General features: G+C 40.0%; 1 protein-coding gene across 5 annotated transcripts in view; it reads left to right on the top strand.

The window, feature by feature from the left end:
- TSC1 (TSC complex subunit 1) overlaps window positions 1-22,112 on the top strand; it is a 29,456-nt gene extending 7,344 nt beyond the window's left edge. For 3 of the 5 annotated variants that reach the window (XM_074846381.1, XM_074846380.1, XM_074846379.1), the window contains exons 2-23: window positions 519-581; window positions 1,636-1,811; window positions 2,684-2,787; window positions 3,434-3,586; window positions 5,354-5,498; window positions 6,549-6,703; window positions 7,030-7,103; window positions 8,551-8,729; window positions 9,186-9,295; window positions 9,537-9,660; window positions 10,295-10,407; window positions 10,734-10,806; window positions 12,188-12,286; window positions 12,386-12,956; window positions 13,687-13,730; window positions 14,356-14,522; window positions 15,414-15,596; window positions 15,965-16,075; window positions 16,638-16,760; window positions 17,790-17,977; window positions 18,091-18,252; window positions 19,012-22,112. In XM_074846381.1, the coding sequence (XP_074702482.1) occupies window positions 1,706-1,811; window positions 2,684-2,787; window positions 3,434-3,586; window positions 5,354-5,498; window positions 6,549-6,703; window positions 7,030-7,103; window positions 8,551-8,729; window positions 9,186-9,295; window positions 9,537-9,660; window positions 10,295-10,407; window positions 10,734-10,806; window positions 12,188-12,286; window positions 12,386-12,956; window positions 13,687-13,730; window positions 14,356-14,522; window positions 15,414-15,596; window positions 15,965-16,075; window positions 16,638-16,760; window positions 17,790-17,977; window positions 18,091-18,252; window positions 19,012-19,498 (3,471 nt within the window). In that variant the 5' untranslated portion in view covers window positions 519-581; window positions 1,636-1,705 and the 3' untranslated portion in view covers window positions 19,499-22,112. Of the gene's footprint in view, window positions 1-518; window positions 582-1,635; window positions 1,812-2,683; window positions 2,788-3,433; window positions 3,587-5,353; window positions 5,499-6,548; window positions 6,704-7,029; window positions 7,104-8,550; window positions 8,730-9,185; window positions 9,296-9,536; window positions 9,661-10,294; window positions 10,408-10,733; window positions 10,807-12,187; window positions 12,287-12,385; window positions 12,957-13,686; window positions 13,731-14,355; window positions 14,523-15,413; window positions 15,597-15,964; window positions 16,076-16,637; window positions 16,761-17,789; window positions 17,978-18,090; window positions 18,253-19,011 lie in introns of those variants that run through there. The other 2 variants (XM_074846382.1, XM_074846383.1) reach the window with 2 other exon arrangements.
- The last annotated feature ends 277 nt before the right edge of the window (window positions 22,113-22,389 follow it).

Below are 22,389 nucleotides of genomic sequence, written 5' to 3'. Positions count from 1 at the left end.
TTTACTGGTAGACAGGTTAACTCCTGCTGTCCAGTAACATTGTTAAACATAAGCTTTCAAGAAAGTAATATGTATATAAGTAGTTACAGCATTATCATTTAAAATAGAGCACTGATATATGGTCCTTGACTAATGTCTAACAATGTTCTAAAGACCTAAACAATTACACTAATTATTCAGAATTTGTTAGGATAAGAGACTTCTTTGTGTGTAAGATTTTACCTACCATAAATAAAACTCCTTAGCGGCTTTTGAAGGTTCCCAGTACAAAACTACAGTCTTATGAAAGCCATCTAGTTTGAGGCAATTGCACAGCTTAACCTGCAGACAATTCTGGAAGGGGCAACTGTGCAACACCTTTTGGTGTTTTTCAAACTAAGGGCTAACTTTCCTCACGCAGGAGGTACATAGCTCTGCTATTCTTAGTAAACTTAATGCTGTCCTGAATATACAAGGTTTGATAAGGAGTTAAATAAGTTGTGCCTTTTGTTAACCTCTTCATGCTTTTTCTTTATTAGTGATCATGAAAGGTGTGTGGCTGACGGCATTGGAGACAGAAGCTCAGCTTGTCCACAGAACAGGTGCCGTATACAAAATTGCAGTAAAAAAAAAAAAAAAGTAAACTTGACATATGTCAGTCTTGTCTTCCATGGAGAAAGTGAAAAATGTATGCTAGTTGGAAGTAGGAGGAAAGAAGAAACCATTGCTAATTAGGTGTGATGCGAAGCCACATTCTTTCTGCCACTGGGAAAGGTTCAGCATAGGATTCTTATGGATGAAGAAAAACTTGATTCATTTTGTGACAGATAGATAGATGTGGTACCTGAATCCCTCCGTTGTTGGTACATGGGAGAAAGCCATTTTAAAAGCCTGAAATGGCTTAGATTTACTCCTGCTTAGTACTGTGAAGTTGACCAGTCATGTTATCTGCATACTTTTGCATTTAATAATCAATACAGTTTTCACACTGCAGAGTTTTTAATATTCACAAATTATTCATGTGAAAACAAGGTATGTTAAGGTATGCTAAGCTTGTGATTTAGTATGCACCGGGTGGCTGAGGAGCAGCAGCTGTAGTAACCCTAACTGAGTTTCCTAACAGCTGCAACTTGGCCACATTACAAGTATTAAAGCACAAATCTATTAGTATGCAATAATGCAAAGCCAAGGGCAGTGAATTTCTAATCTAGCCACAGGAGTGGAGAAGGATCCTGCGATGCATATTTTCTCCAGAGCGTAGACCATTATGCAAAGGACTTGAAAGGTTGGTTGAGGAGGAGTTGCTGTAAGAAAGCGAGAGTGGGTGATTCCAGGGAGCTATTTGCATTTTATTAAAAACTTTAGTCTTAGTTGACTGACCTGATGATCAAATGAAAAAAATAGGGTAACAGAATGCTCTGACAGTCTATATATGCTGGCCAAGGTCTTCTGCAAGACTGATTTAATGTCTTTTAAAAAAAGATTAAGAAAATCCTGCTTGTGACTCATTGGCTTCTTCGGAAACCTTTCTCTTACAGCTTTTGTTGCAGGTGTGTAAACTCTAGCAATCTAGAAAAGAAATAGGGAAGTGATGAGAGATTTAAGATGGAAAGGGAAAAAGGAAAGTTCATTCATCTGCTCTCTCTTCTCTCCTAGTCTGGTAGAGAGGCACCAATGAGGAACTTCCTGAAATTTTAAACTCCACATTCATGTCAGTACGTGCATCATGGCACAGCAAGGAAATGTTGGGGAGCTCCTCTCAATGCTGGATTCTCCAGTTCTGGGTGTCCTGGAAGATATAACAGCTGCGTTCAAAGATAATCTCATTTGTGGTATGTACCCTTTTAAGTCATTTGAGGAAGGGTTTTTCTTTTACACCAGTAAAGATAGAATAATGGGGTTTTTTCTGTCAAACGCAGTCTTTGCAAATGCAGCTTGAAAGAAACTCTTGATAATTGGGTTTGAAATTGCTTTAAGGATTGAGGCTTCTCTTCAGTCCATTTTGCTTAATGGCATGCCTCTTGGAAGGTCTGTTGTATAATTGTTAAAATGCTATTATAAAATGACTAGCTTTTCCTGGGGCGTAATCTCAAGTTGTGAGCTGATGAAACTTCATTTGTCAATTTATCATTTGTGTATCTAGAAAAAATTAGGTGTTATCCACATTATGGGAACTAGTGGGATTTTGTTAATTTGAAAAATAAACAACAAAAAACCCCAACCTCAAACAAAATAACAGACCCAGGCTTTCTGGAAAAATGGTTGCTGCTATTAAGGCATCCCTTATGTTGATAGAGCCTTTTCAGAACATGAGAGCACTGTCATTGTCCTTGTCCCTGAACTTGCTCTCCTTTATCTGCTGAAGGGAGAGAATGTAAAGTTACTCCTGAACTCGTTACCTGTACTGGATAAAATACGCTTGCAGTTCAGCTGCCTCTAGGTTTTTAAGGTTAAACAGTAATTGTTAGTTATTAAAAAAGCTAGCTACTCTCCCTGAACTGAATGCAATTGCTTGAATGATTAGGAACTAGAAAATGTAGTTGGGAGATCTTTTCCTAAAGGTCTGGTAAACACTAAGTACTGGTTTATGTTATAAATTGTGTAATGGTTGTTAAAAAGTTGTGCAGTGTCCCTGTAAGAAATGCTTCCTTTTTAGTGTATTGAGAATGTATGTTTTTTTTCCTTGCTTTAAACAAACTGACAGACCGGGGACCTATGCTTGTGAACAACCTGGTGGACTATTACTTGGAAACCAATTCTCAGCAGGCACTGCATATACTGTCCACGCTGCAAGAGCCTCATGACAAGGTAAAAAAATCTTGGTGTTAAGTATGGCAGATTTTAGCCTGGTATTGAAGCAGCCTTTAAATAGCACCTGTTAGAACTCTGTTTTTCCGTTATGGTATAGAATTACCTTGTTGTAGAGATGTAGTATCTGTAGTAAGAGTAGTTAAGCTTTAAAAAAAACCTCAAAGGTCTCCATTTCTTGGGTTGCTTAAACTGTCCCAGTTAAGCAAAGAACCTCTATAAATGAAAGGTTTCTGAGCACTAGTGTTGTCTCTTTGCAGTGTTGCTGCTTGTCCAGTGCTGGATGTGTTAGCCTAAAACAAGCTGGGTATTTTGAGAGCAAGTAAGGATTTTTAAATAGCTTGAGAGAATGGCGCTAAATTGTTTTACTTCTGCTGACCAGAATTTTTTTGTTATTTATTTATGATAAACATTTTGAAGTGCAGTGACTGCTTCTGGACTGAATAGTTTGCATTTCACTACCAGCAGACTTAAATTTATTGCTGGGTTTTATTTGCTCTTGGGTCCTGTATATTTGTAAAATGCCCATAGTTTTCATAATTGGCAATGGCAAACTGCTGAATATAGATAGGTGAAAAAGAATATATATCAATTAAATATAACTATCTTTCCGTTTTCTACCACTCTCTGCAAAATCCTCTATCAGCATCTACTGGACAAAATTAATGAATATATGGGCAAAGCTGCTACCCGTTTACCCACTCTCTCTCTGCTGGGACACGTGATAAGACGACAACCATCTTGGAAACACAAGCTTTCTCAAGCACCTCTCCTACTTTCATTGCTTAAATGTCTCAAGGTAAGAACTGTCAGTGTTGTCCATAAACACTTGTACACCTGATGTAAACATACATAAACATGCAAGGCATTTGTTTTCTGTTTTTGATGTCATTTAGTTAAGCTGTGAAAAGAGATAAAATGTTGATCAAAATACTGAGCCACAGTGGGATTACATGAACTAAATACTCAGCACTGATCCTGTTATTACTGGCAATCTTGTTTCTAAAAGCCACTGTCACTATATAACTTTGAGTTAGGAAAGTTTACTAAAACTTTTCTAAAAGCAGGTTAAAGACAGGGCCATTGGTGAAGTTGATGGATGTCTTGAATGTGAACTTAATGAGAAACACAATAACACCCTATCAGTGCACTCTGAAATTTGTGCATGTAAGGTAATATACTTGCAGTGTAGATGGGCCATGCAATACACTATTCCATGCTGAAATTACCTTGGAATCAGCAGACTTTCCCTTCTTAGCTACAGACATGCTGGATTCGAGGAGGTAGCTGTTTCCCTGAGCTTTTTTTTTCCATCTGCAAATTTTTCAGTTATAATACTGTACAGCGTTGTAACAGTGAATAAAGAATGGAAAGTGTTTTGAGACCTAGAATGCATTGTCAGTAATATTATTTAATATGATAGTGAAGAATTTGTATTAGTCATTTAAGTCACATTAAAGTGTATGATGTTGTCAAGTGCCAGTGCTCTTCAAAACAAAACCACAACTAATTTGTAAGAAGAAGCTAAAAGTGCTGTTACTGGGACTCCTGACCTGCCTGACAAGACTTCTGTTATCCTTTTCAGTGTGAGTCTTACCTGATCGTGAGAGGAGTGAAGTGTGTCAGAAAGCTGGTGGGAGTAGAACAGAGATGTGGAAGTGCTAGGGATGCGTACAGTGGGATGGGGAGGGACATGAAATGTGCTGTGAAAGGTTATGTCTGACTGAGGGAGAACAGAGGGTGTAGATGACACAGAGGAAAAAAAATCCATAACACTGAATATGTCCGATCAGCCCGAGTGGCTCTTGGGAGATACCAAGACCAGCTCAGTGGCATCTGGCTGCAGGTTCACCTGTGCTGTTTACACCCCTCTCCTGACAAAGCAGAGGAGCTACCAAGGAAAATGCATATTAAGCTGGGGAAGCAAGTAGTGATGCCACTGAGAAAGAGTTTGAACATCTTCTGTGTCCTGTCCTAAAATCTGATTCTCTATTACTGTTTTGTCTAGCTAAAGATTTTTACTGCTACATCCCTTTCTCTCGGTGTAAGCCACGGGGTTCTGGTTATTGTTTGAATTACTGCTTTATGAAATACTTAGCAGCCAGAGTCATCAACCAGGTTAAATAGAAAAGCTTTTGACCCTTGCATTGGTAATTGGCCGACATCCTTGAACACCCTGATCAGATTTGCAGTTTCTTAGGCTCTAAATGCTGTGTGTTCTTAGCTCTAGGAAGGAAGGAAGACAGTACATAAGATGCCTCACATACCAGTAATTTTTTTCTACTCAGTTGTGGAACTGTGGTGATGTTCCCTGGTTAAGTCAGTCAAGTCTTTATACAGAAAAGCAGCAACAGCAGAATAGGGGCAAGAACCCCAAATCTTTTTTTCTTAGTGGTGGATGAAACAGACAATAATCTTGGTTCATTAAATTGTGGTAGGTTTCAGAGGGACTGTTTGAAAGTAGAGAACTTTTTCCATGATGATGATTCAGTGTTTGCTTCATCCTTGGAAAAAATGAAGTTCAACACTTTTAACTGACTAATGCAGGTTTTCTCCCTTCTTGCAGACTGACACAGATGTAGTAGTACTCACCACAGGTGTCCTAGTGCTAATAACCATGTTGCCAATGATTCCTCAGTCTGGCAAACAGTACCTTCATGATTTCTTTGGTATCTTTGGGCGTCTCTCAGCCTGGTGCTTGCAGAATCCAGGTGAGATTTCAATTTTGTTGCATGCAGTTCTGGTTCAGTAGTATCCTTGTGACTTATGCAGTTGGTGAGCACATTCTTTTGTGAGACTTTTAATGGTCTGAGATTATTTAAATGCAGAAAATGATGCATTAAGCCCACAAGCTATTCTGTTCTTTGATAGTTAGCATCAGGGAGTGCTTTGCTCAAAATTTAGAAGTCTCTTAGATTTTTCCATGTGGTGCTGCTGCTACTACATGAAGTTTCACTGGTCTGAAATGCTACCGTGATGACAGTGAAAACCAGAGATTGATCTTAATGGGTAGAGAAGGGGAAATGCTAACATTTGAGGCAGATACTTGGGAGCTTGAGATTCACAGGTATGGATGGGGAGGGGGAAGAAGCAACATGTAAGAGTTTCTTTTAATGTGCAGCTATCAATAGTCATGGAAGTGTTGGTAAAACTAGTCTTCTCAGTTACAGCATTGGTTCTGATGAATGGGTTTTGCTGAATTTGTTGTAAGGTGTCTGATATCTAACACTAGCGTTATCTGTGTATGTGTCTCATGGCTGTATGAACAAATGCTGTGTTAAGCACACAGAGATGCTATTTAGAGGGCCATTTTCCATTACAAGTAGGATTGGAACTTATAAGATGACTAGTAAGATTCAAGTCTGTCATGATTGCTTTTTGCGGATACAAGCTTTTAGTTTTTACCTTTGAAGTGAAGCAAACCTTAGTTTTCTTTTTTAATCATTCAGTCAGTCTTGCAAACTCTGGCTCATTATCTACAGGGGTTTCAGGTTTTAACTTGAATTAAAAATGCTGTGCTTTGAGAATGACAGGATACTGGCTGGAACTAATGGTCCATATCATAATTTTTGGTTTTGCTGTGAACTGATGAGTAAGTGTTGCCTATTCTCAGAAGACTTTACTGTTTCGCTAGGGACTATTCGTATCTCAGAAGACTTGTTCCAGTTAACATTTCAAATTTAAAAGTACTTTGCTTGCATTCTTATAAGTTTTGCTCTTTTCTCCAATGTAATGAAAAAGATTCTCACTACTTTTTGCAGGTCATGTGGCAGAGATTTATCTTGTCCATCTTCATGCCAGTGTTTATGCTCTCTTTCATCGTCTTTACGGAATGTATCCTTGCAATTTTGTCTCCTTTCTGCGTTCTCACTACAGTATGAAGGAAAACTTGGAGACCTTTGAAGAGGTAGTCAAGGTAAAATGCTGCTCATCCCTATATTATCTGAGACAAGAAATTCATAGCTGTATAAAGGCAGGTATTTGCTAATTTAATACACTGCATTGTTGAGCAGCCCTCAGTTAAATCAAAACAGAATAAAAACTGGCTATTGGAGGACTGAAATCTCAGTTGGGAGCAAGATCATCTCTTGAAGCTATGATGATATGCATTAGCTTTATCTGTTAAATGTAACACTCTGAACTGTTGGGATCAGTAGGTTGCTCATCAGCTTTGTGTAGTTTAGTGCAATCAGAAGCTGCTGTACCGATAATATGTACTTCTTCTTGCTCTTGCTCATCCAGCCAATGATGGAACATGTGCGAATTCATCCAGAATTAGTGACTGGATCTAAGGACCATGAACTGGACCCACGAAGGTATATATGTTCACTCTGCTATTAGGAAAGGCTATAAACGAGCAGCTTTTAGCTGGGTTATTTCAGAAGGCTTACAGCAAAACCTTTTTTGTCAGCTACAGTGTGTGCCAGTGGTGTTTTGCCACCCGTGGTCATAGGTACACCAGGTAAATACGTAGACTTTCTTCATCCAAGCTTACAGCTGGGTGAATAAGCAAAAACTTGCAAAAGGCCATTAACAACAATGTTGGGGTTCTAAATTAATTTTGTGTCTGGGATAGTCTGTCTTCTGCTTAACAGTTAACTTTGTCTTAATTTTATGACTTAACAATGAAACATCCTCATAAAGTTCTAAAAGAATTTGCTTATAATGAATAAAGAGAAACTACCACTGACCTGCTTCATTGGCTTAAGGTTTGGGTCTTTTTTTTTTGTTTTGTTGAAGTATTTGGTGGGATTTAAGTGTTTAAAATGGCTTCAGTGTGTCTTGTTTTGGTACCTAGATATTGGTTCAGTTAACAGATCAATTCTTTTAACAGGTATGTCTTAACATTATCAACTGTATTAGTTTTCTTTAGAAATAGGCTCATTTGCCTGCAGCAGCACCACTTGCTGCTTTTCTCTTGTCTCCACAGGCCCAGCCACTGAAGAGGAGAAATTGACTCTTGTTGCTGCACAGTAGTGCTCTTGCCCTGCTTTTCAGAGCCACTAGGAAAACACTGCTAAATGGGAACCTATTGAATATCACAATGCTCAATTTTGCAGGCTTCGCCCAGACAGGGGGGAGGGTGGCACCACTAAGGAGTACAGTTGGCACAAAACTACCAGTTGAAGCCTTCTGATTTGGTATCTCGCACATAATATCTTACATTCAAAAGCAACTCGGCCTTTAAGAGACAGCCTTCTGTGCTTTCTCTTCTTTACAGTGAACTTCCATCCCCTGAAATATCGGGCAGATCTAATCTGGCTACTGAACTTAGTGAGAAAAAGTTTTCAGAATGAAGGAGGTAGTAATAATAAAAAACATTCCCAAAACTTGGGAGGAAAAACACAGACCTGAAACTGGCATTGCAGATGGTGTTTGCTTAAATAATATAAGATTCCCTCACTGCTGCTATGTCTAAATTTTGACTACCAACATCTGAGTCTAGTTGAGCTGATTTCTACAGCTGCTGAAGCTCAGGATCAACCAAGTCTTCGTATGCTGTTCCTCCTTTCCAGAGTGCTCCATGGCAGACCTTTATGGATCTCTGTGTCAAAGCTGTTTGTCTTCTCTTTGAGACCCCCTCTTACAAGTCATCTGGTTGCAATTTCTGTATGGTGCCTTGTTCCAGTTTTGGCTGGGAGCATGCAAAGCTGTCTGGAACAAATGAGCCATCCTACGAGCCAGTTCCTCATATCTCCAGGAACTCTTGTTTGTAACAGTAATTGACTAACTTACTCTTTTGGATCCAAAAACTGTCTGCAGGTGGAAAAGACTAGAAACTCATGATGTTGTGATAGAATGTGCCAAAATCTCCCTGGACCCTGCAGAAGCCTCGTATGAAGATGGCTATTACTCTGTGTCTCGGAAACTCTGCACAAGCTCAAAACATCATCAAACTGACCCCAGTGCCAGCTATTACATTGACACACAGAGCAGCTATGGTAAGATCTGCCTGACAGCTAATGGATATACCCAGTTCCTGGAGGAAAGCTGGCCCTATAGCAGAAAGACATCTTACTAATTTATCCCACTTAAAGTCTGATTCTTAGGCACCAGAAAATAAACCGTCATTAAAAAATATATATATATGCGCTGTGGTCATGCAGACATACAGCATGTTTGCAAAGTTGCCTTTCTACTGCCACTTTCTGCCCCGTCCCCCCATGCCCCAAAGCAACAAACCAACCAAAACACACAAAAAAAGTTTTAGTATGTAATATATTCAATAGATAATTTATTGGACTGGAAAAAGTCTCTTGTTTGCCAGCTACAAATGTGTATGTTGAAAGGATCTGAAATGTTTTGCTTAAATGCCTTTAAGTACTAGCCAGAAGAGTCATTGATTTGTGTTTGATGTGTTGGATACTTTTAAATTTATTACTTTTTTTAACTTTCAGGGACTTCTACCCCGTATTCCACTCCTCGGCTAACACTATCACAAATGCCAGGGCAGCTACCTCAGATTCTGAGCCCACAGTCAATACGGCTGTCAACTGAGCCACAGCAGGTAAAGCAGAAGAAGATAAAGCACAGCATGTTTTTAATGCTTTGCATTTTGTTTGTAGTTTCTCGTGACACTCTTAAAAATTAGCATTTCTGAGAAGCACTGTGAATTCTTCAGAACTTAGTGTACCTTTCGGATTTAATCCCCATCTGATTTCCTGTGTCAGAACCTGGATGCAGGTGTGTCACATGTTCCTTTTCTGAGCTTCACTGATTTGTGTTTACTGTGTATTACTTTTATACAGGTTACCATCTGGAGTCCTTCTGCAGTTTGTGGTATGACCACTCCACCAACCTCCCCTGGAATTGTCCCATCGGAGTCATCCCAGTCTGCATCACAACCTTACAGCAAAGCTTTTGGCACACCTGGTATGTGCTGAATTTTGGAATTAGGCCTTCAAGGTTTATTATAATAAAAACTCTGGCTGTAAATTTGCTGTCAGCTTCTTAGATGGGAATGCCACACCATGGCTTAAGTCATTACTTCTGTGAACTGAACACCTGGTCATCTAGAGCAGTGCTGATGCAAACACCGAGGTAGGAAATAAGTCACAGGGAATTAAGTGCCCAAGTCTGAAGCAGGCCTTTTGGAAACTGCACTTTTATCTTGATAAATAGGTGAAAGAGATTTAAGAAGTAAATGGTTGAAATAGTGTTTAAACATACAATTCTTCACATACAAATAGTGTTTAAACATACAATTCTTCACATACAAATAGTGTTTAAACATACAATTCTTCACATACAAATAGTGTTTAAACATACAATTCTTCACATACAAATAGTGTTTAAACATACAATTCTTCACATACAAATAGTGTTTAAACATACAATTCTTCACATACAAATAGTGTTTAAACATACAATTCTTCACATACAAATAGTGTTTAAACATACAATTCTTCACATACAAATAGTGTTTAAACATACAATTCTTCACATACAATATTCAGCTGAAAGGAGGAAGTGGGAGCCTGCTGAGAAAACTTCTGCTCCTTTTCAGCAGGGGGGAAAGGAACACCTTTGGGAACGCCAGCCACATCTCCTCCACCCTGCACGTCAGATGACTTTGTGCATATTTCACTCCCTTCAGCTGCTGCCACACCTCCTAAAAAGGTATAACAAGATTCTTCTGCCAGACAAATATGACTTTTTTTTAATTGACTTGTTATATATGCAGTGACCAGAACTGAGAAAGAAAAATCAAAGTAACAAATTTACAAAAAAAAAAAAATTGCATTTCATTGCAAAAGCTCATTTTCTTCTAAGTTTAGACAACTATTGCCACTTCCAGTTGCACAGTTTTGACAACTTATATTGGTTTGCTATTTAAGCTATCTATTTGCAGGAATTTTCTTTCTATGAAACTGTCCAAGAGGTTTGTTTCCAACAGATGTCTGATGCAAAGAATCTATTTTGGGTTTTGTTTTGGTTTTTTTCAGGAGGACAAACCAGATCCTGGGAGGCCTTTACTGTACCGACAGCAAAATGTTATAAACAGCGATAAATCATTGGGTAAACTCAGTTTTCCTCTCCCCATTACAATAACCTATTGTAAACTAATCCTGGTTTTATTGACACATGTTCCAATTGCCAAACACTTTTCCACAGGTTTTTCTCTTTTCATTTTTTTTTTCCACCCTGAGTTCTTTGTAGTTCCAGGATCCTGCCTTAACCTGTGATTCAACTTAAAACTTTCTTGTGATGCTTTTGATTTCATTTTAACTATCCACTTTCAGAAATATCTTGCAGAATATTTTTTTTAATTGGCCCTCATGCATTCTTATGCATGTTTAAACATACAGATCTACACTGAAGGCTAAAAAAGGATGTTTATTTTTGTTAAAAAACCTGATTCTTTCAGGGTGAATTTTTTTATTAGAAGCAGCAAGTTGTATATGAAGTCTTACAAGTTTTATGTCACATGTCTGGATCAAACTGTAAGACTGCAGCCTTACATAAGGATAGATATGATGCTCCCTTTTAAAGGCTCTTGGAAAAACTTTTTCTATCTACAATTATATTGCTGTCCTTGAACCTTTTCTAAAAAGTCCTGTGGAATATTGAAATCAACAGTGGATGGTTGAGGAACTCAGCTTCTAATAGGTAAATCTAGATTCCATTTTCTGTTCTGTCATCTACATCTGTGACAGCTGTAGAAAGGGCTTTTGGCAGTGTATTTGAGACTTCTGTACTGTGAATCTTTACCATCCTCAGAGTGGAGATGATAGTGAAATTTAAAGCTGGTTTTCCTTGGTGAAGTTGTATGGCAACAGTGGGATCTGAACTTTCTGAATTACAAGTTAAGGACAGGCTAGGTTTTTCACTGGATTCTTAACCTGTGACTGAGCTGCGAGCATGAGGTTTCTGTCCTGCATGCTTTAGTGTATATCTCCCTGGCAGCTGTCTCTGTTTTGATCAGTAGCCACATATTGTCAAGTTTGTATTGCATCAGTTTACTAAACTTTCTTTTTTCAGCTAAGTACTGTGTCCTTGTGCAGCCAGATCAAAAACTGAAGGGGAGTTTAATGCTGATGTGGAAGTATAGTAGTCACACTACACTTTAGCCACTTTTTAAAATTATTTAATGGGTAAAATTGCAAACAGCATATCCTTATTCATAGAAGCGGTTGCCTACACTTGTGCAATAGCAGATGTTAACTTTATAAAATTACATTTTGGGATCAGAACCATCCAGTGACTGATCTCTGAACTGATTTCCACATGGAATGGAGCAGGGTTCAGATAGCTTCCTCTTTGGGGAAGCATCTGAAGGAGGGACAAGCTTATTCTAAGGACCTTACAGCAGTAAAAGATTTCTGGTTTGTGCTGTGATAAGGCTGGAGGAAACAGCATCTTTATAACTAACTTTGCTTTTTTCTTTTCTTTTCTTCAGACACACCCAGTAGTAAAAGTTCAGTAACCTTAAGTGATCTTCCAGAGTTTTTAGGTGGTTTGTCTTTTGAAGATAGTGCTGAAAAGGACCGAGAGGAAGGTAAGTTCTGTCATTCTTAGATATATTGTAACTAAGGAAATGTTTGTAATGTTGAAATACAGGATATGTAATTATGCTCCCCCCTCCCATCCTTCTCAGATGCAATATCTAAAGAGATCTCCGAGATCACAACCGATGCTGAACACATGGTGCCTAGAGGAGGATTTGACTCTCCATTTTACCGCACAAATGAAAGTCTGTCAGGCTCTCAAAAGAAGACCCATTCAGTAGTCTCTAGTGTTCAGGGACACAGTCAGACCTCTGAGCCTTTAACATCTTCTCTGGACAAGCCTGGGCCTGAGAGTGCACGGGAAACACCCAAACAAACATTTACTCCCATAGACAAGCCCTGTGGAGGTTCAGGTGAAAGCCCTGCTGGTAACAGGGAAGGAACCTCTGGGGAGACGAGTATTCTCACTCCCAGCCCTTGCAAAGTACCAGCACAAAGAAGAGTGGTGTTTGGGAGTGGGCAGCCTCCCCAATATGAGCACCTTTTTGAGGTTGCATTACCAAAGACTGCCTACCTCTTTGTTGGCAAGAAGACTGAGGAGCTGCTAAAGAAAGCCAAGGGAACGCAGGATGATGACTGCATGTCCTCTACTTCTCCTGTGGAAGTACTGGACAGGCTGATACAGCAGGGAGCAGATGCACACACTAAGGAGCTGAACAAGTAGGTGACTGAAAATCTTACTTTGCATACTTTCTTGTTATTCCTTTTTGTGCTGGCTTTATTTTGATAGCTGTGCCTGAAAAGCAGGTGTGTCTGGAAATCTGCAGTGAAACCATATTCTGTGAAACATTACTGTTAACAGCTAGGGGTTCTGGGTTGAGGGTTTTGGTGGTAACGTGTTTGCTTTGAGAGAAAAAACAGGGCTGTGACTGTTTTACTGCCTTCACTGACAGCCTGGGATGAAGAAGCAGGGCTGGTGACTGTGCTGCAACTGTGGTTTGGGTACTACTGTTAGTGAGATTTGCTTACTTCATTGGGTTTTAGTCCCACAGTAGATAGTCAAAAGCAAATGTAGAGGCCAACGGGAGATTGACACTTTCTTCTTTCTAATATACATGAAGCTAAGAACTGAAGAACCAGATTTAAGGTTTAAGTGTATCTGCTGTATTCCTTCTTTTCACCTTATTATCCTGTATTCCACTTTGCTCTTAAGCTGTTTTCTATGCCTGAGAGAATTTTTCTCTAACTAGCAAGAAATGATGCCCTCCATCACCTCCCTTCACAACCTGCTGCTTGCACGGTTCATCCTTATTCCTTTCATACCAACTGGCCATAATTGTACTTTTATTAGGCTGTAAGCTCTTTTGAGATGGGCATTCCATTTTAAAGTGACTTGCAGAGTGTTTGCATATTTAAACTTACTATTTAATGCTGCATTTTCATTTTTCAGATTGTCTCTGCCAAGCAAATCTGCTGACTGGACCCACTTTGGAGGTGAGGAAGTTTCTTGTGTTTTGGCAATCTGTTCCTCTATTATTAGACTTGCTTAAACAATGACCTGCATACTTTTTCTGCTGCATTAGTAAAAAAAAAAAAGAGAAAGATGGTGCCCTCCATTAAGTCATGGTTTATCTGCTTAGCAGATAGACATCTGTGTTCCAATGGGATGAGCTGCTGTTTTTCATCTTTGAAAAGTGAAAACTGCCTTCCCCACAGTTCTAGACATTTCTGCTTTTGACCATTTAAGATCTGCTAGCCTTCAGAGTGATGCTGATCATGTAACAGATCCTTTCACCTTTAAAACACTACTTGAATCTAAACCGATTGTTTTTCTTGCTGCTTCACCTGTGTGTCATGGTTTTGTGCTGTTAGGCTTCTGTGGTGATGGTGAGCTTGGCTTTTTTTCTTAATAGAAGGAACAATCCATTTGAAGCATGTACGTGTTGCTCTGGGAAAAATGTTTTAAAATTTTAAGTTTGTGTTGGAGATCAAATGGAGCAGACAGATTTTTAAGTTGTCATTTCAAAGAACTCGGATTTGCTTATTTTAAAAGATACTTCCCATATATGGAACAGGGACAGTACAGTTCAGTAACCTCTGTCTTCCAACTCTAATGCAGGTTCTCCCCCTTCAGATGAGATTCACACCCTGCGTAACCAATTGCTTTTGCTGCACAACCAGTTATTGTATGAACGCTTCAAAAGACAGCAACATGCCCTTCGGAACCGCCGACTCTTGAGAAAAGTGATTAAAGCAACAGCACTGGAGGAACATAATGCTGCCATGGTGAGCAGGGGTACAACTCTAGCAGTGATTTGAACACACTGGTGCTAGAACAAGTATTAGTTGGTTTGGCCAGTATCTCAATTAAAAAAGCAGCCTCATTTCTCACCTTATTAAAGTCAGTGTTTGTGGAATGACTTGTGGACAAGTTACATGCACTGAGATTATTAAAACCAGTAGCTTCTGTTTGACTGTAGGCACCTGGCTCGGTGGATGCCTGCACGCTTGACCCCTGCCAGCACTTACCTTTGGATAGTGTTAAAGGCTTCACAGATAGTGGAGCGGTTACTTAATGCCCAGCTAGACACCTTACTGCATTATTTGAAGAAGTATTGTCCTCACTTCTCAACAAAAGAGTAATAGCAAAGAATTGGAAAACTCAAATGTTCTTTTCCAGATGTATTTACTATGATAAAATTTGAAGTTATAAGTGCATTGAAGGATGTCTCATTACAGATTTAGGCATGTTTCATTCTGTATCTCCATATTATAGCTAATTCCATCAACAGTTTCACCTTTTGGTAATTCAGTAGAAGAGCCAAAAATAGACTTCCAAATAGTTTTTTGGGAGATGAACTGTTGCTTCAGCTGTGAAGTCCAAGTCCCTGTTGAAAGCATGAGGTGCAGTGGAATAATCTGCTGTTGCTCATTGTGCCTTTGGATGTGACTTTGAGTTTTCAGGCTGTCCACTCTGTCATCATTTAATCTCTCTTTGAGCCAAAAACCAAACCAAACCCCAGAAGCCTTAAGAAGCTCTATAAAGAATGTTCTGTCTATGGATAAGTGTTATGCCTGCATGCTAGTGATAGCTTTACTTAGCTAGTGACTTAAGACAGATGTTCTAACTGACAAAGCAGGTGTCTTGTCTGATGCTTTGTATGGGGTTCTTAACAGAAAGATCAGCTGAAACTACAGGAAAAAGAAATCCAGGCCTTGAAACTGAGTCTGCAGAAAGAACAGGCGAGGTACCACCAGTTTCAGGAGGAACATGAAAATATAGTGGCTCAGCTTCACAGCCAGATCAGACAGCTGCAACACGACCGGGAGGAATTCTACAACCAGAGCCAGGAATTGCAGGTATGAAGCACGACACTGAACAAAATTATGTTATCTACTTACTGTGGTTTTAAAAATAACCTTTCTAATAACATGGCATGAAATACCTGAGAGGAAGTTACATATCTCTGTTAGAGATATTCTCGTAATTCAGAATAAGACAGTGTGTAACTGGAAACGCCTAATTTAGTCATCATCCTTTTGTAGTTCTCTTCTGTCTTCAGTTTGGAAAAAGGAAAATGCAGTTTCTTAGCTGGTTTGGGGACTTTCACAAGCACTCAGTATAACTTGATTTACAGTGCTGGGGGTTATGGCCCTCCAGCCATATGCCATTGCGAGTCCTTATGAAAGTTTCAGAACCCTGAGTGAGTTTGGTTTTATTTGAACAGACCAAGCTGGAAGACTGCCGGAATATGATTGCAGATCTGAGGTTAGAATTAAAGAAGGCTAACAACAAGGTGTGTCACACTGAATTGCTGCTTAGCCAGGTTTCTCAAAAGGTAAGGAAAGTCACTGTTCCCAGGGTCCCTTTGTGTCTTTCTGTTTGGTTTTTTATGATAATTTGTATCAGGTGCTTTTCCTTTCTTGTTCTGAAAGAAGCCTGTGTTTAGTTGTATAGAATCTGATAAAAATTGCACAAAGACAACAGAGAAACCTATTTTGGTGAAGAAGCTTTGAACTTGGTTCAGAGACTTCTGAAACTTCTCATTTTGGCTGCTTTTTCCACAGTAGGAATTTGCAGCTTGAGCAATATGGACTTGTATTAAAGCTTTGCTAAGACCTGGCATCTTAGAGATCTTGTTTATATCAGAAATTGAATGGACTTCTGTAAGTAGAAACATGGTTGTGTTAAGGGAAGCAGTGCCTGTATGGTGAAGTTCTGCATGGACTGTCACCAGCTTTATGAAAGCTAATTTATTTAACACTTATTACCAATGATGTATTGGATTCTTATCTTTGTCTCCCATTATAAAAATACCCTGTGAACACAGAGCTTATCGACTATGACTCCTACTGAACTATTCATTCCAATGTTTGATTCTGTTCAATTTCTCTTTAAAGCTTTCCAACAGTGAATCAGTGCAACAGCAGATGGAGTTCTTGAACAGGCAGCTTCTGGTTCTTGGAGAGGTCAATGAGTTGTACCTGGAGCAGCTGCAGCACAAGCACACAGACACTACAAAGGTACGATCGCGGAGTTGCAGAGGAGGCCTTTTGGGAAGACATCGCTTGAGGTCATCAAGCTGTTCTCAGCCTGGTGTTCAGAATGAAGGAAATGCTTCATAACCTAACAGATACGTGGTTTTGAAATGGATTTTCAAGGATTGGATTTCATTTTTAATCTTCTGTTCAGATATTTTTGTGCACCATGTCATTACGAAATATCTTCAGTGCGCTGTGCTTGAAAGCTACAAAGGGGGTGTTTGGGAACACCCGAAGTCAGTTTTAGCCACTTGATGTAAATTCTTAGCAATTTTTTCTTGCCAGAGGCCAAGACTTCACTGTGTTCTTAATGTAATTGGCAGCAGATTATTGCTGGTAAAGTAACATTGGGCTCTTACATTTGTGAAAGTGCATAATGTAGGGTTGTATTGCTAGAATTTGTAGAAAGATCTTAACTGGGGTTTTACCAGGTTTTGTGATGCACTGTTTTTAAAACGAGCAGTCTTACTCTTCTCAGTCATTTTCCTCGTAAGAGTTAGTATTAACTTTACTAAAACTTCTGTGGTTCATATGGTTTTACTTCCTGACTTCAAAGAAACCTTTTTTTAATTAGAAGTAAGTAAATTACACAACAATATAACTGTTTCTGCGTGAGAGCAAGTACTTAAATAAGGTGGATAAGCAGCCAAAAAAAAATAAAAAAAGTCTTTTACTGGTATTTAATGAAGGTCATGTTGCAAAATCAGTTTTAAAATTGACTTTGTGTATCCTAATCTGGTGCAGAACTGCCAAGTTTGCTTTGCTGAAAAGGGGTTTTCATAAGGAACATTAACGTGCTAATAAGTTCCAGTGACGGATAGTTATTTTCACAGTAACTTAATAGCGTGCATCCTCAGAGTATCCAGTTTTCTATATCTGTTTTTAGAAATGCTTCTTTTATTCCATCTTGCTTAAAAATGTGCCTATTTATAGCATCAGAAACATGTCTAAATATTAATGAAAATAACACATGTCAAATTATACTTTAACATTTTGGTTTTTTACTTCAAGGAGGTTGAAATGTTGCATGCTGCTTTTCGGAAAGAACTGGAGAAAGCGAAATTGTGTGTTCAACAGCAAAGCCAAAGGCTTGATGCTTCCCAGAAACGGATAGCTGAACTGGAATCTCAGCTTGCTAAAAAGGACCACCTCTTCCTGGAGCAAAAGAAATACCTGGAAGATGTCAAAATCCAAGCAAGGTTGGGGTTTCCTATGTAGAATTTTAGCTGTGCATTGACAGATGCACTGTCATAGTTGAGGCAGAATCTGGAGACACTGGACCTGATGGATTTTGGTTTCTTTTTCTGTTCAGAGGTCAGCTGCAAGCAGTAGAAAGTAGGTACAAGGCCCAGAAAAGAATCACACAGGCATTTGAGTTGGAGATCTTGGATCTGTTTGGCCGGCTGGAGAAGAGCAGCCTACTGAAAAAACTTGAAGATGATAAAACAGAAGCAGCCGAAGCAGCAGAAGAAAGGTAAGGCTGATGATGTAAAATATGGTGGACTCATGACCCAGCTCCTTGGAAGTTGATATCCTTGTGGAATTCGTAGCACTTGGATGCATCATCTCAAAATACTTCTGTTACTCCCCTTTTTTACAGACTGAATCTGTTTCAGGACCCTGCCCAGGTTACCGCGAGGCATTGACAAAACTGGAAGTGCTCATAAAGTACTTATCAGATAGCTGAACTGTTACTCAAAAGTTTGAGAGGAACCTCTGGGTTGTCTCATAGACCAGTCTCTTTAATCTAGAAATTGTTACACTGTTTTTTTATGTGTGTCTAGGTAGTGCTGCGCTTGCCTTCAGATCATACCTTTTTTCTTTTTCTACATCAAATTCTGCTACAGCATCAGGGTACTCCCTTGCATGGCCAGCAGATCTGGGGTGATCACCTGTATTTGGGTTAGGTAAAAGAAAGATCTACAATCCACAGAAGATGTACAGATCTCTTCCTTTACCTTAATAGATCAGGATCCAGTTCCATTCTGCTTTGGGATTATTGTCAGCTTTGGACTTAAAACACTGGATGTTGCAAAGCTGAGTGTGTGACACTTCTGGTTACCCTCTGTCACTTCTGCTTTGCTGCAAAACTGTGAGAGGAAAACTGTTAAAGTACATGTGCGTAGTAGAAATGGAAAGTAATCAAAGTAACCTGCCTTGCCTAGCATTTCCCTTTCCGTTGTAAACGTGCTACCATTTCCTTGACACTGTATCATCTCTCTTTCCAAAACAGGTTGGATTGCGGCAATGAAGATACTGTGGCGGGATACAGTGAAGAAACAATTGGTAGAAATGGAGAGACCAAACCTCCCAGCACTCGAGGGAGTAGTAGCAGTAAGGGTGGCAGCAGCAGTGAACTCTCCACCCCAGAAAAACCCCAGAACCAGAGATTCAGCAGTCGCTGGGAGACATCCGTGTTGCTGGAGCCCTCGAATACTGTCCCACTGACTGTAGGTTCACTCCCCAGCTCCAATAGCTTCCTTGGAATGAAGGCACGAGAATTATTTCGCAACAAGAGTGAGAGCCAGTGTGATGAGGAGGGTGTAACCGTCAACAGGCTTTCTGATGCTCTAAAGACTGAACTATGTAAAGATCCAAGCATGGAGACAAAGGCCCCTCCAAGCCCCGATAACCTTAGCCTCTCGCCGAAGATCCAGGAAAGCAGTGTTGGACAGCTTCATATCATGGACTACAATGAAACTCATCATGACCACAGTTAAAAAGGAAGATAGTCAATCAGTGTTATTTTCATATTCTTGGCATAGAACAGGAGGCGTGAATGCAAGTTTAACTAAAAGCTTTTATGTTTCTTTGGTCTGAGCAGCTAGCTCATGCAGCGGAATAGGATTGATGTCCAGAAATGGAAGAAGGCTGATGAATGAATGCAAAGTGGCTTTTTGGGTCTGGAATTGAAACGCCCAGCCTAACTCTTGCTTCTTTCTCAAATTCAGTCCTTAGCAGCGTGTACTAATTTGAAGGGACAACTGTTAGCGTTTGCAAGTATTTTTTCCCTTTCTCCCTGTCCCCAGTTGAGTGGCTGCGTTTATGAACTTGAGTGCAATATGAGGCCAAATTAACATTTGTGAGTCTACTATGAATGCTTTGTATTATTTCCTTGCAAGCTTCCAATTTAGAGCAGTTAATTGTGCTGCCTGTCTGGGTGACTTTGGTTGCTTTCATCCTGGAAAGAAGCAGCACTGGAATTTCTGGTGCATTCATCTAAAGGTCTCTATTTTGCCTGTCCACTGTCCCACATCTCTCAGAGCCCAGTCTTCGTTAAGTTGGACTCTGACTGAATACCTAAATGTTTAAAGAACAGTGTACCTCTGCAAAACGATTCATTCGCCCTAATTCATGATCATTGTTTATATTGTCCTTAACATTTCCTGGAAAGTTACATTTGAACAGACACTTAATAAGGAACTGGAGCTTGTAATGCAGAAGAGACCGTATGTGCTGAAGACTTGTTAAAACACTAGCTTCTGATCTTTTTGGTATTTTAAGTGTTTGCCTGACAGACTGGTACTGACCTCAGACTGGTTCGTATGGGAAAGCAACTGGGGTGGGAGAAGAGGGAGAAGGAAGCTTTACTCGAGTAGGGAGAGCATGCAGAACATGTGTGTAGAATTGCAAGCTTATGAAGATCTGCAGAAGAGCATTTATTTCTCTAATCGGGGAAATACTCGTGCTGCCTGACCCTCCTTCATAGTTCTGGTCTTTGTTCCCGGTCTGAGCAAGACCACTGTGTTTTGAGTCCAAGAAATTGGCTTCGTTCTTCCTGGGAATACGTTTTCAGGCTTGACTTACAGAATATGGTTTCCTTTGAGTGCTGTTCTGCTCAGACTGCAGGACATTTTTCAGCTCAGCAATGTCAATTTGACTCTAGGTATCTCCCCTTTGCCCTCATCCCATTTCCTAACACGACGAGGCTGAGGAGGAAGCCTGCTCAAACTGAGAATCAGGATTCTGTCGTGGAGCCTTTCTGCGTTAATCATGTTTTTAAGTGAATGATGAGCCTTCTGTGAAGGAGGATTGTGGGATCAGGGCTTGTCAGTGGTCAGACTCAATCCCCTGTGAGACAGAACAGAGCCTGCTGTTGGGAAGGCAGTGTGCTTGCTTGAACGTTAGACGTATCTGGGTCCAGGCGCACTTGGGCACATCAGGCTTCACGGTTAGCCTGCATCACACGTGGCCTCTCCTTAAACATTCTGTGGGTGGCAGCTGCTGTTTAAGACCTGTCTCAAATATAAATCAAGTCCAAGTACACTTGCACTTGTGGTTCAAATCCCTTAACCCCAAGAGGAACAGGACTCTGTCAAAGCAGCTGGCAATATGCTAACTTGCACCTCTGACAGTGCTTTTCCTCCCATTTCCGCTTCTTCCAGACACCTAGGGTCTAAATACATTTCTGCCTATCTAAATTATTCTCAGTGTCCTTTCGGTTGGTCAGTCCTAACTCTGAAAGTAAAGGTGAACTTCAGTGGTTTTGTCAAAGCTTGAATCTGCATGGAATAGAAAATAGAGAGTTGGTTGTAAGTGACAGACTGGTTTTGTCGACATGTCTATAGGCTTTCTAAGACTTAGTGGTAGCAAACGTGGTAGCGTATGTTTCGGTCAGATTTGGAGGTTTCCTGCCCCTCGCCCCACCGGGTCCCAGCCCCGGGAGTGAGCGGTTTGCACATTGCCCTTAAGGGCCGGCTCAGCCCTTGGACGCCGTTGTGTGGGAGTTGTTCCTTCACCCATCCTTCCGCTGGGCCCAGCCCAGGAGAGTCTCGCTTAGGTGACGACTTCACTTGCGCTGAGGAGAGGCGGTTTTTGTTGTCGGTTACAAAAATGCCCTGGCGGTAACGCAAGCTCATTGATAAGGTGGCTTTTTTTCTTCTTTTAAAAAGGATTTTAGCACCGGGATAGTAATGGAAACCACTTTAGGTTTGTTTATGGACCACAAAGATTATGGAGGAACAAATTTTGCAATTTTTTTTGTAAGTCTAAAAATCACGGATCTGCTGTATGTAGTTAACTTGCAGTTCGTTTGAAGGGGTCCCATCAGTGAAGTGGAAACAGATTTTTTTTTTTTTTAACTGACTGCTTTTAGTTAAATCTAAAATTGCTGTCTTTGTCAAGTTAATCTGTTCCCTGCCTCGCTCTTTGTAAGCATGTTAAACAATCCACATTAAATGCCATAAATATGAAATACGAGGAAATGGTACAATCGTAAGCTAAAGAGAACTTAAACCAAAAGGAGGTTTTGCTGTCCTTATTAGAATGTTCTAAAATGTCAAGGCAGTTGCTTGTGTTTAACTGTGAACAAATAAAATGTATTGTTTTGCACTACTCTGTGTTAAATTCCCTGCAAGCCGACCTCTTTGGGACCGAGCTGTGCTGAGAGAAAACATGCAGAAGCGAGTTCAGTATCGAAACATCTTTCAGGATCTGCCCAGTACAGAGCAGATAAGTGGTTCTGCCCCTTTTTGCATGGGCTTCATCCTCAGAAGCTCAGTTTTCTGCATGGAGCCAAAGCCTTTCTTCTTCTGTGAAAAGCTCAACAACGACATGCTGGTATAATCCATAAATTAACTGCAAACAATTCAGTACTGCAAAACTGCATCTC

Source organism: Strix aluco, chromosome 20, assembly GCF_031877795.1.
Source record: "Strix aluco isolate bStrAlu1 chromosome 20, bStrAlu1.hap1, whole genome shotgun sequence".
Lineage (NCBI taxonomy): Eukaryota > Metazoa > Chordata > Aves > Strigiformes > Strigidae > Strix > Strix aluco.
This window is presented reverse-complemented; position numbering and strand designations above follow the sequence as displayed.